Source organism: Ochotona princeps, chromosome 7 (genome assembly GCF_030435755.1).
Source record: "Ochotona princeps isolate mOchPri1 chromosome 7, mOchPri1.hap1, whole genome shotgun sequence".
NCBI lineage: Eukaryota > Metazoa > Chordata > Mammalia > Lagomorpha > Ochotonidae > Ochotona > Ochotona princeps.
In genome coordinates, this window is record NC_080838.1 from 42,292,531 (window position 1) to 42,307,184 (window position 14,654).

The window sequence follows — 14,654 nt, forward strand, 5'->3', positions numbered from 1 at the left end:
TGTAAATTAATAAAGCTGTTGCAGAAAACAGTGTGGAATTTCCTCAAAAGACTACAAATAACATTACCACATGATTCAGAAAATCCCCACAGCCAGCATTATATCCCAGGGAAATGAAATCCATGTATAAAGCAACATTTGTACTCTCACATTTACTGTATCACTATTCACAATATTCAAGAAACAGAAATATTAGAAACGTGCATCCAATAGTCAAGACATTAAAAAAATTGCCGGCCCAGCGAGATAGTGTAACGGTTAAGGTCCTCGCCTTGAACGTGCCAGGATCCCATATGGGCGCCGGTTCTAATCCCGGCAGCTCCACTTTCCATACAGCTCCCTGCTTGTGGCCTGGGAAAGCAGTTGAGGACGGCCCAAAGCCTTGGGACCCTGCGCCCATGTGGGAGACCTGGAGGAGGTTCCTGGCTCCTGGCTTCGGATCGGCTCAGCACCGGCCATTGCTGTCACTTGGGGAGTGAATCATCAGATGGAAGATCTTCCTCTCTGTTTCCTCCTCTCTGTACATCTGCCTTTCAAATAAATAAATAAATAAATAAATAAATAAATATTTTTAAAAATTGCATATGCACTCAATTGGAATATTACTCAGCAATAAAGAGGATTAACTCTTGTTACTTGCAATAAAATGTATGGCACTGGTTTGGGGGTTACTATATAAATGATAGAATGCAAGCACAGAAAGACAAACACAAAATGATATGATCCGTTTGTGGAGTCTGATAAATGTGTGATCTCACAGAACTTTATTTGTAGAATGGGAATGGAAGCAGAGGTGGAACCACGGTAAAATGTTGTTTTATTGGTATTAAGTAATAATCTAGAAATGAGTGAGGCATCCTGGGGACCTATTGTTCCATAAAATGACGGAAGACATTGGGCTTGGACTGCACATTTCTCCATTAAAAAATGTCCAGAAGATGGGATTTTGGATACTTTCACTGTAAAAACAAAGAAAGTTAAATACTTAAAACTGATGAAACGTTTTCCTTGTTTTGATATTATGCAATGTATACATAAATAACACATAGTACCATATACATGTGTAAAGTTTGAAAATTTTGTTAGATTTTAAAGTAAAAATTATAGTAAAGAATCTTCATGGAGTTTGTTTTTATCATGAGAAACAAAGGGAGACTCTGCCAATATTAGTGATTATATCCATTTTACGAATGAAGTAACTGAGACTCAATAACTTAGCTTTGGGTCACACCAAAAAAAATTTAAGAGGGATAATTCAAATTTTAGTACAACTCAAAATCTATCCTCCCAAGTAAGCTTTCCAAAGAGTCATGTGGTCAGGCAAATTTGTAAGATTGCAATGAAAATTTCATACTTAATTGATAAATCATACATTTGCATGAGATCTTCAGTTGTACTGTTGCTTCCTCAATGTTGATTGGGATCACAGAACTTATAAAGGACTTCGTGGTTTCTTTTGGATTATGAAGGACTCCAACTCACTGCTGTGAAAGCTGGGATGCCGTTGCTGTTGTTGTTCCCAGCATGAAGGAAATGTGTTTGGCCTGTATACTTTGGATGAGTGGAAAAATAGGTAAAAAGTAACAATACTCAAGATTCAGGCAACATCTGTTCTGTGATCAATAAATAATGTACATGTTCCTGCAGAGGGTGTGGTGTATTCAAATCAGGGCATTCCCTGGAATTTCACTTCTGATAATGACATGCAGAGAACAGGGTAAAGCAATAACACTTAGAGAAGACCTTGCCTTTGTTTCATAGAATTATTATTTTCTAGAATTTAAGTGAGATTTCTGAACACATTAGTAGAACTAATGCATCATCCCTAACTCATAATCCAGGCAGATTTGTTAAGATTTTGTCTTGGCTTTGAACTTTGTATCAAAACTCAGTTTTCTGACTACATAAGATGTATGTATTTTATCTGAGTATTTAAATGAAGAAGTTTGTTTGAATATACATTTTATTTGAATATTATTTAACTATACAAAATGTATTCAAATGTTCTCCATGAAGTACAAAGCATGAACTGTTTTAAAGAAATCTGTTTTGAAATCTTCAACCTTCTTATTTTCTTGAAATTACTGAAGTTTATGCATGGATTTACAATTATTTTTCTTGACATGGTTTGCAATGGAAACGGAGGCAAAACCCTCACACATTCCAATTATTTTTACAGTACAATAGCTAAATGCACAAAAAACCTTTTTAGTTGATAAACTGAAGCAAAATTTGGAATTTTGATCTTACAAAAGTTATTATAAACATTCTCATTCTTTTTCTTAATTCTTTTTTTTAAGATTTATTTTATATGTTTGAAAGGGAGATACACACACAGAGAGCAAAAGAGAGAGAGAGAGAAGAGAGACAAGGAGTTTGGAATTCCATTCAGATCTCCCATATGGGTGCCTGAGACTCAAGTACTGGTTTCCCAGAGGCTTATCAGGCAGCTGGGTAAGAAGTGAAGTAGCCTGGAAGGAAACCCTGTGCCCATGTCGAGTGATGGCATTGCTGGCTGTGGTTTAACGTGCTGTGACACAATGCAGGTACCAATTAAAAGTAACATTTGGCAAATTTGGAAATTCTAGATGTCTAACTTGCAAGAGTGCTGCTGACTTGGAGATTTTTTAAATTTAAATGAATGACTCCAGGAAATGTAATTTCTTTAAAAAAAACTATGAATAAATGTCCTGATTGATTGTAGATTCTGTATGCTTTGATGAGATAATCAAAAGCTACTCTATAAAGATTTGCCAAATTATAGTGAACTTTATCATAAGGATGCTCAGTATCATATAACATTGATATAACACTTTTCAGATGCCAAATATGTGAAGAATACATTCTTTTTGAAAATCATTTTAGAGATAACAAGTAACACATTTACACACCACCAAGATGATTGTAATTGGATCATGGCTGGTGTTTAATAATTGAATAAATATGTTTCTCACACTGAATGAGTATCCAACCAACTACCTTAATGAAAACATGGTTGCATATACAGAGCATCAGAAAATGTCTGCGTTTCCCCCCCAAATTTAATATAGCATAGTTTTCCTGGCCTTGTGTTTATAAATCCTCCAAGGTACATCTAATACACCTCAATCCCAGGGTCATTGTACAAAAAGGAAAAGATGAGATTGCACAGCCTTTTGCAGGCAGTGTACAGCTGCACACATCCTGACTGAGCTATGGTTCCCAGCACCTCCCACAGGTGTATTTTATTGTTTGATTTTGAAATTACTGCCTTCAGAGTAGTGGACCTTGTATGTTCATGAAAGTGTAGAACTGTCATGAGGAGTGTCAAAAGCAGGGAAATTAGTACTTCTCCAAAATACTTTGGATAATTTCATGGAATCTGACTTCCAAATAGAATTTCCAACTTTCTGCTGAGGCTTCAGAGCTCCCAGATACTTTTACATTTCCAGCTCTTTTCTGCTACCTCCCACTGTCCACTGGCCTGGAATGTTTTTCATTCTCACAGCTGGGTCATCCCCTGCAGGCTTTCTTCTGCCTGCCCAGCTGATGACGTTTTTCTGGCTCCGGAAAACTTCCGAGATTGTTGCAAACAGTGCTTGTGGGGACAAAGAATTGTCCCGATTAAAACAACAACAACAAAACTAGGACAGTCTTGCAAGAATCCGGATGGGTGGCCAACCCACATGAACACTTTGTGATGTTTCCCTCTTCTGTTCCCCCTTCCTCATTAAGCAGGAACACTATCATTACTTTGAAAACTTGGGAGTCAAACGAAAGTTTTAATTATGGCCAAAGTCTGCCTAATTGTCAGTGTCACTGTGATACTGACTTTTTCTCATATCATTGTTCTTATGGATCTGATTATTTCCTTGACGAATCTACATGTCCTAATAATGGAGATTTATTTAAATTGGGGGATAAATTCAACCTTAATTGTAAGTCTTGAATTAATAGACATTTTTCTCCCTGTGGTCTTGAGAATAATTGGGAAGCAGAAGGCTCAATTACTTCAAATAAGATGGAGTAACCACATTTAGTTGTACTTATTATTAGAATTGTGGAATTAATTTTATTTGTAGGGTGGGCTTTGACTTTTAACTCTCATTTATGTTGATTTTAGATGGACACGAATTGTTTGCGAAAAATGACAATGAGAAAAGTTTCACAGAATTGTCAGTATTTTCTGCCAGTGTTGTATCTTCCCAGCAGCTGTGTGTATCTGGAATTTTCTACAAAAAGATGTGATCAAGTTGACTTTTCTAAACCCTAAATTCATCCAATAGGTCATTACTTAATGACCTTATATATGTGTGTGTTAAACTCTCACTATTAAATACGCTTGTCTGTGGCACTTTACATTGAAACTGAGATCCAGGAAATGCTTCAAAATCCCCATGTTTTCTGCCACTGAGCACACATTTTTACTTCCAGAAGGAACTTAACCTCTCCACTTGAATGATTCAAGATTAAACAATGATTCAAAATTAGCACAGATAAATGTGAAAAAGAAATGCTTATTTTTGATAGACTTTATTTTCAAGCTGTGTCCAATGTGTTTACTCTTTTTTTAGTTCTTGTCATGGTTGTAACAATCACTAGCATGTCTATTTGTGGAAACCATTCTATTTTTAGCCTAGGAAGAGGGTTAGACAATGTCTTTGTTTTTATGGCCTGATCGTGGATAGCTCTCATACATTTTTAATTTATGACCAATCATCTGCTATTATTAGACATCCCATATTATTTCATCTCCTAAGTGTGACTGAGACTGAGTAATGAATGATTCTGGCTGAAGTTGAGTTTTTCTGAATGCCTACAAAGCTTTCTGATTCAATTGTGGAAAATTTTTCTGTGGGACAAGCATATTAAGCTTGTTCTCTCAACTTCTTTCACCGATTTCTATTCTTCCATAGTGAATACCACTGTGCCTTTGCAAAAAGTAGTTGTTAGCTACCTTATTCATCTATTACCCAAAGTACTGAAGACCCATACAAGCTCATTAATGTGTTTTCTAAGAAATAAAAAAAAGAAACAAATCCTCTTATTCATACCTAAAAATAACTTCTAAATAAATATATTATTCACTTGGATAAATGGCAGCATAGGCTAAAGTACTCAAGCTCACTTTCTGTTTGTTACAAAATCATTATCAAATGGGAACAGGTAAGGGCCCTTGGAAGCCAAAATAAATATTTTCTATGTGAAAGTTGCCAAATGACATTTTCCTTAATGTGTATAATTTCCTCTAGTTGTCAATTCATTGTTAGTCATGCCTCTTTTAGGGTCTTTTATAACTAGCATAATTTTCCTCTCTTACTATGACACAAACACTAGATACTTTAATGGGGTTTTTGTAGGGAATTATCCAATGGCAGGTCACACAGCCTTTGCATTTAAATCAAAATTCCTTGTTTAGAACACTTAAATAAGAAAAATCGCATTATGCTGAAATGCAGCAATACCTGTTACTGGGTTTATTGCTTCTCAGCCTTTTGGCTAAGATCAAGTGTAGCTGTTACTGGGTTAAATATATATTTTGTCTTGTTCTGTGTGTGAGGTTTTTTTTGGGGGGGTTGTTTTTTGTTTATTTTCAGCTAAATTTTATGCCGGTGGAACCATTTTGGGTGAATAGATCTTTCTTAGGGGATGCTGATTTTAGAGGGTAAATTATCCCCCAAATTTTGATTACTTTCTGTAAAGTCTTTTCAATCAATTTATTTTTACCACTTCTGATTTAATTAATATACAAAGGTTGTTTATTACAGCTTGAACTTTCATGAGCGTTTAAGATGCAATATGAAATAACCTTGAATGTCAGTTATTACAATTTATTTTTCAAATGGTCAAAGAACTTCCTCTGGTATTTGTGTTCTAGGATACTATTCCAAGTACAAGTTTACAATATCCAAAACCTTTCATATTTTAAGAAAATCATACATTCTTTCTGTAGAAAGATGTGTGTTTTCTAGTTCAAGCTAATTAAAAGACATATTGCAGAGTAACAGAATTATATATCTTATTTATTCTTTTAAACGAAGTGATTCTTAAAAAAAAAATCAAATTGGTATTGGCTTTGTGGGCTAGGAAATGAAGCCCCTACAGGCTGGAATGCCAGCATCCCATACGGATGGCAGTGCTCCAAATCTGATCCAGCTCCCTGCTGGCTGCCTGGGAAGAACAGCAGAATTTGACTCCAGCACTTGGGCCATTGCAATATCTGAAACCAGAAACAAACTCCTGGAACCTGGCTCTAACCTGGCTCAGCACTGGTCACTGCTGCCATCTGGTGAGAGAACCAACTGTTGGAAGATCTGAACCAGAGGACAGAAGATGTCATATTTCTCTCTGTGTGTATCTCTCTGTCTCTCTCTGTCTCTCTCTCTCTCTCTCTCTCTCTCTCTCTAATTCTAACTTCCAAGTAAATAAATCTTTCAACAAAAAATTGAGTTACGAGAATTCACCTGTGATCTCATTCAGGTTAAGGATTACTATGTATTAATTTTTCTAATGCAATTTGCATCAAATATTTACTGCTTCAGTAATTTCCATTTACCATCAACTGAGACTAATAATGATGAACCTATACTCTTTCAGCGAAAAACATAATTTTTACCATTCAGATTGGGTTTTAGAGATGGAATTAATTATTAGTCTATATTCAGAATCCCTTGATGATTCATTGTTTGTGCTGTAAATAGCACGTGATGTTTTAGGTACTGCATGTTTATTTCCGTTGGAAGAAAATGTCCTGTTTTTTTGAGGAAGGAAAGAAACTTGTAAGACATCAAATGTTTCTTGCAAAACAATTTGATGAAATAAATGTAAATAAATCAGAAACATGTGAATCGTATTTCAATTAAAATTAATAGTTTTAAATATAAATTGGGTAAAGTGCTCGGGGGAAAGAGTGTGGTAAGGCGGGAAGTGACATTTGTTTTCATCGGTCTTGGATTCTTGAAAAATGGCATACTTCAACCTCAATTATACTTTTTTAAAAACACATGACAGAATTAGGTTGGGAAAATCATGGCAAATTCATTTTATAGCTTCACCTGGCTCTAATTATAATGTATGTGTCAAACATTGCCACTGTGTAATCTTTCAAAATCATGTTTTTAAACTTGGATATAGGTGATTTTCTATACAGTTCCTTTAAGGGTAAAGAAGAAATTTTAGTCTTGTCCAACATGAACTTGAGAATTGTTCCTTTTTTCTAATTGAAAATAGTCAGATCCAAGTGGGAAATACAACATAGGGACTAGATGTGGACACACATTTTGGTGAGATGGGCAGGAGAAGAACGGAAAAAAGGAATAAGAAATGTGCACAGAACTGGACCATTAAATCCAATCCTATACGAAAAAGACTCAAATAACACTATGCAAAAATCCAAACATTTATCACAGTGTTATGATTACATCATTGCTGCTTACTAAGAAGCAAGTAGGCAGCCTGTTTTAATGATTTATATGTTTCCATTAAAATGGAGTCATTTGATGACTCCGAATATCAGGGCAAATCAACTTCTGTGGCAAAATGTTTAAAGCTTTACATGTAAGTTTCTATACCATAACATATGAGTAGGATTGATGTATGATCAGACATTTTTGTTTCTCAGTTCTCAGTGCCTGAGAAGTTCCTGAAGACTTCCAAAATGCAGAGTGCATAGTGAGAATATGTAGAGGTGGGGAATACGCACTATCATTCAGCTAGAAGGGGGCTGTGTTCTGGCTTCCTGAGAACACAGGGGTGTGGCATTCAGAACCCTGCCACTGCTCATCACCAAGTCTGGAATGAGGATACTGCTTGATATCTCTGTGCCAAAGAGTTGACTGTCTCCAACTGTTCTGAAAATGTTCTCCCCCTTGCTTTTCCACAGGCAGTAATGGTAAGAAGTCACTCCTCAATTCCATAATTGGGTAAGGGATGTGATTGACTTCTAGCAAGGTCCTTTGTTGTTTCATTTAACTATCTTTTCACTCTTCTTTAATAGATGGAACCTAGAGTAAGTTACTTCGCTGCACTTTTCATTAGTGGTAATCCAACAATTACTACTGTTTCATAGTCCTTGAAGTCATTCTTCAGGGTCAACTATCAAGAAAATGCCTAAATTCTAACTCCAAAGTTGTGTCAATGAAGATACACTATCATGTTAATCTGTGCTACTATCAAAAACCAGTTCTTACAATGTCCTAAATTAAGTAAGTGTCACCATGCAGGATCTCGGTTGAGAACAATGTTACCATGGTTTCTTTCCTTTCATAAGGGACAGATTTAGGATTTGGGATAGCCACCTTACATAGCAGGATGTTACATGGGTTTTGTTTTTTAATCCAGTCTACTAATCTGTGATGTTTGATCGAGCTTAAGCCATTTACATTCGGGGTTAATATGTACGGGTGATACTTTGGTCCTGTCATTTTAGGAATGCATTGTTCATTGGTTAATCTTCTGTTGTCATTTTATTGGGATGTTTTTCACATTTGCCTTTGGTTTTGTTTGCTGCTGTTCCTCTTCTCTGTCAAGAGAACATCTTGAAGTATCATTGGTAGGGCAGGTTTGGAAGAGGCAAATTCTTGTAACTTTTCTTTACTGTGGAAGCATTTTATTTCATTTTAATAGACAAAAGAAAGCTTTGCTAGATATGCTATCCTAGACTGACAATTTTTTTCTTTTAGAATCTGGCAGAAACCATATCACATGGGTTTTGATGTTTTCTGTTAGTTTCATCTCTTCAAAGCAGTTTCTTCTGATTAAATTCTTCAATGACTCATAGATCATACATTAGCATCATTTTATTCAAGAAGGTTCTTGATTTTCATTTCTTCAGCTACAAGTTAGTCATTCAGTAGTGTGTTATTTAACTTCATGGTGTTGTTAATTTCTTTTTTCTTCCTGATGCGGATTTTGTTTTGTGGCTCTTCATTCAAGGGGATGTATAGTAGCTGTGTAATGGAGACTGTCATATCTAGTAACATGTTATTTAACTTCATGGCATTATAAATTTCTATTTTTTTCTATTATTGGTTTTGTATTATGACTTTTCATTTGAGGGGATGTACAATAGCTATGAAATGGACCTCACATATTCAGATGTGAGGATACAATGTAGTATGCATTTCTACTTCCAGACAAAGATGGACTCCCAATGAAACTGTTCACTATATCTTGACAATAGGATGTTGGACTCTCTGCCATTGTCCATGCCCACAATGATGGACATATGACTGTGTATGAAGAACTATACTTTAGTAATGATATAGAGGAACTAGAGTTGGTGGCGGGGATTGGGGATGGGATAAGGGAATTACCAGGAGCCTAAGGAACTGTGTCATAAAATGATGATGATAATAATATTAGTAATAATAATAAAAAACAAAAAAACAGTGGGACATAACGTTTTGCCTCTTGTGTTGCTCTGGTTGCTGACAGGCCTACCCTTGCAGTAGTGACAAGGAGTGTGAAGTTGGGAGGTACTGCCACAGTCCTCACCAAGGATCCTCGGCCTGCATGGTGTGTCGCAGGAAAAAGAAGCGCTGTCACCGAGATGGCATGTGCTGCCCTGGTACTCGTTGCAACAATGGTAAGAATTCTCACTCAGTGATGGTGGGCTTCTCTTTATGTAACGAGGAAGATTTGCAAGTCAGGCTCACTTTGTGCTCATATTCCTGAAATTAAAGGGATCTTTTAGGATTGGGAGGGATTAAATTATGGTTTAGGTAGTGTAATTATTACCTGAATTACCTTCCAATCTTAGTTTTTCAGAGACCTAACCATAACCATAATTCGTGACTCATATGGAATGGTTCATGTTTTCAGAGGTTTCCATTCTGCTAAACATACAAGGGAATACTTACAATGCAAAGGAACCAAAGAAAGGAATATACCATGATTTAGCATTGCAAGAATGTTTCTGTCTTCCCATATCATATCTTGGTCCTCTCATCAGAGACACCCTGTGCCAGTCTCAGATGGTGAATCAGTGACTGTTTCTTCCAAATGGGGGCAAGACATTCTATCTATACCTGAACCTGACTTTACCTGATATTAATGAAAGAGAGGCAGACAATTTTGTGTAATTATGAAATGAAGAATTACAGACAACATGTGGTAAAAAAATTGAGTAATTACAGAAACTAATTAGAAACATGATTAATCAGAAATAGGAGCAAAATCAGTTTCATACCCAATACCAATTCCTGATCTCTGGGCATAGAACTACTCTGACTATCTTTTTTTTTTTCTTTAATATTCATTTATTCATTAATTACATTGCATTACATGACTGGGATTCCCTAGAGAAGCTTACAGGGCAACATAGGATTGTTTTGTTAAGTAACAAAAGAATCTGAATCGTGGGCATGAATGCCTTGTCTCATTGTTTAAAAATACTGATGGAGAACATTAATTTTATACTTATATACTAAGAATAAGTCAGTGAAATTCTGTTTTTATTTCTGTTTTGACCCAAGGTTATTGGGTGTGGAGAAAAACAAGATATTCATCAACCAATCCTGACTCCAGAGTCAAGTGTGCCATACACTATATCAATAGACATATGAAAGATGAAAGATAGATGGTTATTCAGATCAGGAGGTGAATGGCTTCATACCACACACCAGAAGCATTTAGAATTGTGTTCCTCTGTTTGTATGCCCATTTTCAGGCATCTGTATCCCAGTCACCGAAAGCATCTTAACTCCTCACATCCCAGCTCTGGATGGCTCTCGGCACAGAGATCGAAACCATGGGCATTATTCCAACCATGACTTAGGATGGCAGAATCTAGGAAGACCACACACCAAGATGTCACACATAAAAGGTAAGATGCTGTTTATTATTTTTTATTTTATTAGAAGCAAAAAGAAATAGTGGGAATTCTGTTGACTGTACAAAGAAAGTATATTGAGAACATTTTAAAAGAATGTCTTACTTCTGAGGATGATATAGATTCCCTAAGGAGTAATGCAAGAGTTGCAGCACTTAGATTAATCATGCCATTTTCTAAACAGGGCCTTCCTTTTACAAGGAATTTGGAAGAAAGATTATATAAACCTTATTGTCACCTCTGTATCAAATAATAATGCATTTTTTTTCAAAAAGGGAAATATAGCCATAAGATTAACTCATTAGATTTGTGAATTATTTTCTCATATTTTCAACTTTGAAAATTTTGTTTCACTAAATAATTAGATGATTAATTGATCAAAAGCCAATCTTTCAAAATAATTGGTTTCCCATGGGATCATGCAAAGTTATTCGATCCCATTCCTTGCATCATAATAGTGCAGAAATCTAACCATTATAGGACTAAATGTATCCTGCGTTTAAAAGGTTTTGTAAAATGTATCTTACAATTTTAAAAAATTTGTAATAAAATATTTGTGGGCTGAAGACTTTCAGAGGTCCATCAATAAGAAACCTGGTTACTTTTTTCTGACACTTGCTCTCATACTTTCCTGTTTTGTAGCACTAGTGCCCCATGAATTATTTGACCTGTTAGTCTGTCCTGTAATAATAATGGTTATACAGATTGTACTAAAGGGCTGAGAAATCATTTCTCTTATCCTTATTCTACCCTTCCTAAAGTTCTAAAATTCTTCTTCTTTTTTTTAGCCATAGTTCTTTCCATTTTCCTTCTGTCAAATTCATGTGCATTTGTTGTTACAGGAATATCCTTTATATCAACAGATAACTGACACAATATGGTTTTTCTGGGTTCCTGGTCAGGTCTGGGTTTTGGCAATACATTTTCCCATTTCAGTTGCCTGAAGTAGGGTCCTGGCAAGGCTGTGTCCCCTGGTGGCTTTAACCACTCTCTGGTAGGCCTGTCAGGATTTTAATCATGGCCAGTGATTCCAGTCCCCAGATTTGGGTACTATCTGAGTCTTTGGAGTCTTCAGTTTAAGTTTAGTAGTGGTCTTCTATGACTGCTACTGTCCTAAAGGATTTTCCAGCTCTGTTACCACCTGTGAGTCTAATTCTCTTTATGAAACATATTCTGCTTCAAATAATTGTAGTATTTTTCTCCTAGCTAGATGCTAAATACTGCATAGTCCTAGCAGTCCTTGAAAGTTTCAACTTCAGAACTAGGAGTTTATTTTTATCTTTCAATAATATATTAAATTATTTAAAAGCTATTTAAATCTTTTTATCCACTGACCTAGTGGAAAGAAAGGGGGGAAAAGTAATTATCACTGAAGTATCTAATAGTGGACTATGACAAAATAAAGAGAGGGAGGTGTATTATCCTGGCTGTCCATGCCTTAATTGCATTTGAAATGTACAAGACAAGTAACAGAAACAGACATTGATGGATTTGGGGGAATTACAGAAAAAGCCAATTGGTATGAATCCAAAACTTCTCCAGTGTCCGCAAGGATAGTCTAAGTGAAAATATTCTTTCTACTCCTGACTTCAAAGAAGACCTTCTTCTGAGGTGTTAGGATAATGTCTTATCTTTTGATCCTCCTCTCTTTAGGGCATGAAGGAGACCCCTGCCTAAGATCGTCAGACTGCATGGAAGGGTTTTGCTGTGCTCGTCACTTCTGGACCAAAATCTGCAAGCCAGTGCTCCATCAGGGGGAAGTTTGTACCAAACAGCGCAAAAAAGGCTCTCATGGCCTGGAAATTTTCCAGCGGTGTGACTGTGCGAAAGGCCTGTCTTGTAAAGTATGGAAAGATGCCACCTATTCCTCCAAAGCCAGACTCCATGTGTGTCAGAAAATCTAATTGCCTCTGAAGAAAAGTGTCACTAGCAGACTGTGAATTTGTGTATTTAATGCATTAGAGCATAGTGGAAAAGAAGGTGTGGAATGCAGGAGAAAGGCTAAAGTGAAGAATGTAAAAAAAAATCACAGAAAGGAAGAAACAGAATTGAAGGAATTGGAATGGGTGGACAAGGCAACACAGCTCTGTGTTTCCATTATGCAACTTGTTTGTGTAAATAATGTACACATTTGTGAAAATGCTATTATTAAACAAAAGCACACAGTGGAAATTATCGACGAATACCATGCGAGTTTCCAAGAGTTTAGGTTGTGTTGGGGGAGAGATTTCCTTCAAATTGGTGATTAATTACATGAATAAACTAAAAGTCATATTTTACTCGAAGTTGTAGTTGAATAAAGTATACCTGTAAAACATGAAAACAGTTGTTAAACAGGAATTTAAAAAACACTGAAAGTAGTTAATTTGCAACACAGAATCGCCTCTTAAGTTGGGGGAATTACATTTACCAACTCAATTAAAGGCTCTCACAGAGAAGGAAAGAAGCAGCCAATATTTTCCAAATGCCTTCAAAATAAAGGCAGGTCTTTCGTCAAACTCCTTAAGCAAAAAACAAGAGTGTTTTTCCTCAGCTTGCTTATTTACAGTTTTCAGAAATTTAATTTCACTTGAAATTAATAGAAACTGGCATAAGACAGTGTCCTAGATTTTGAAGGAAATAAATATTGTATGTCTTTCAATTCTATATGATCCCTATCCTGAATAGATTTTGTTTTCCAGATTATACAATATAAACACAGATCAGACATTTCACAGATCATAAAAAAAGTAAAGATGTCTAAACTATGTGGAAAGCAAAGATAATGAGAGTGCAAATTAAAAAAATTCTTTCTGACATATCTAAATATTAGTGTCATACGTTTACTCTTTACATACTCAGCAGTAGAGCAGGGTGAAGCCAACCATTGGCAGTAGGCTGGTATGTGTTCTGAGGTTAAAAGATGCAAGGAAATATGGAAAATGCCAGTTGTCCAGGATTTGGGAACACGTGAATTACATGTTTAAAGCACAATGTGACATTTCATCATTGAAACCAGAGAATGCACAACCTAAATGGAAAGTCTCCATGGGACTTGCTAGTATAATACTCTTTCTGCAGATGGGTACAGCATGAGTTCACTTGCCCTTACTATTCTTTAAGTTTTTGTTTGATATTTTTGAGTTTCTAAAATACTCTTCATATTAGTAGGTCTCACAAAATGGACTCCCAAGGTAAATAGATTACTGGAGTTCCATTACCCAGTTCAGACTGGCCAAGGCAACCTTGATTTCTCTGTACAAGTCTGTTTATACAACAGCTATTTTATTGCCAATGATGCATTTTCTTTTGAGACTAAAAACATATAACTGGCTGGAGTAGCATCAAACCTACATATTGTGAATCTTCACAAGCCACAGTATCTAAATTCTTAGAAAACACTGTGATATGTTTTGTTATTTTTACTTAATTCTAAGTATTATGTCTAAATCATTAAAAAAGGTTATCCTATAATTGTTACTTTGAACTTTTATAGAACATTAATGATTGATGAATTGTCTTTTACTTAGAATACACTGCAGTCTCAAATTCAAGTTCATCCAGTAGAAATCAAATTCAAGTTCATCCAGTAGAAATTGAATCTTAACAATTGTATCTATCAGGACTTTCAGCTTCTCATATTTGCTAGATTGATTAAGCTATGTCTTCCACAAAAGTCTGAAAAGCACAGAAGTTATGAACTAATTTATCGAAGAGCCAAAGTTTGTAAAAACAATGGCTATGAGGTTGGTGATATGAAAAGAGAAGATTTCAGTAACAAAGTTCCTATAAGGCAATTATATTTACAATCTGTTGTTTGCATTTTTCCCCTGTAATCACCCTTACAAAAAGTATTATTTGAAGT

At 35.7% G+C, this 14,654-nt stretch overlaps 1 protein-coding gene across 1 annotated transcript in view; it reads left to right on the forward strand.

The window, feature by feature from the left end:
• The window catches only part of DKK2 (dickkopf WNT signaling pathway inhibitor 2), a 94,000-nt gene extending 80,458 nt beyond the window's left edge, over nt 1-13,542 (forward strand). Inside the window, exons 2-4 of the mRNA XM_004594272.2 lie at nt 9,415-9,565; nt 10,649-10,804; nt 12,464-13,542. Of these exons, the coding sequence (XP_004594329.1) occupies nt 9,415-9,565; nt 10,649-10,804; nt 12,464-12,714 (558 nt within the window). The 3' untranslated portion in view covers nt 12,715-13,542. The remainder of the gene's footprint in view (nt 1-9,414; nt 9,566-10,648; nt 10,805-12,463) is intronic.
• The last annotated feature ends 1,112 nt before the right edge of the window (nt 13,543-14,654 follow it).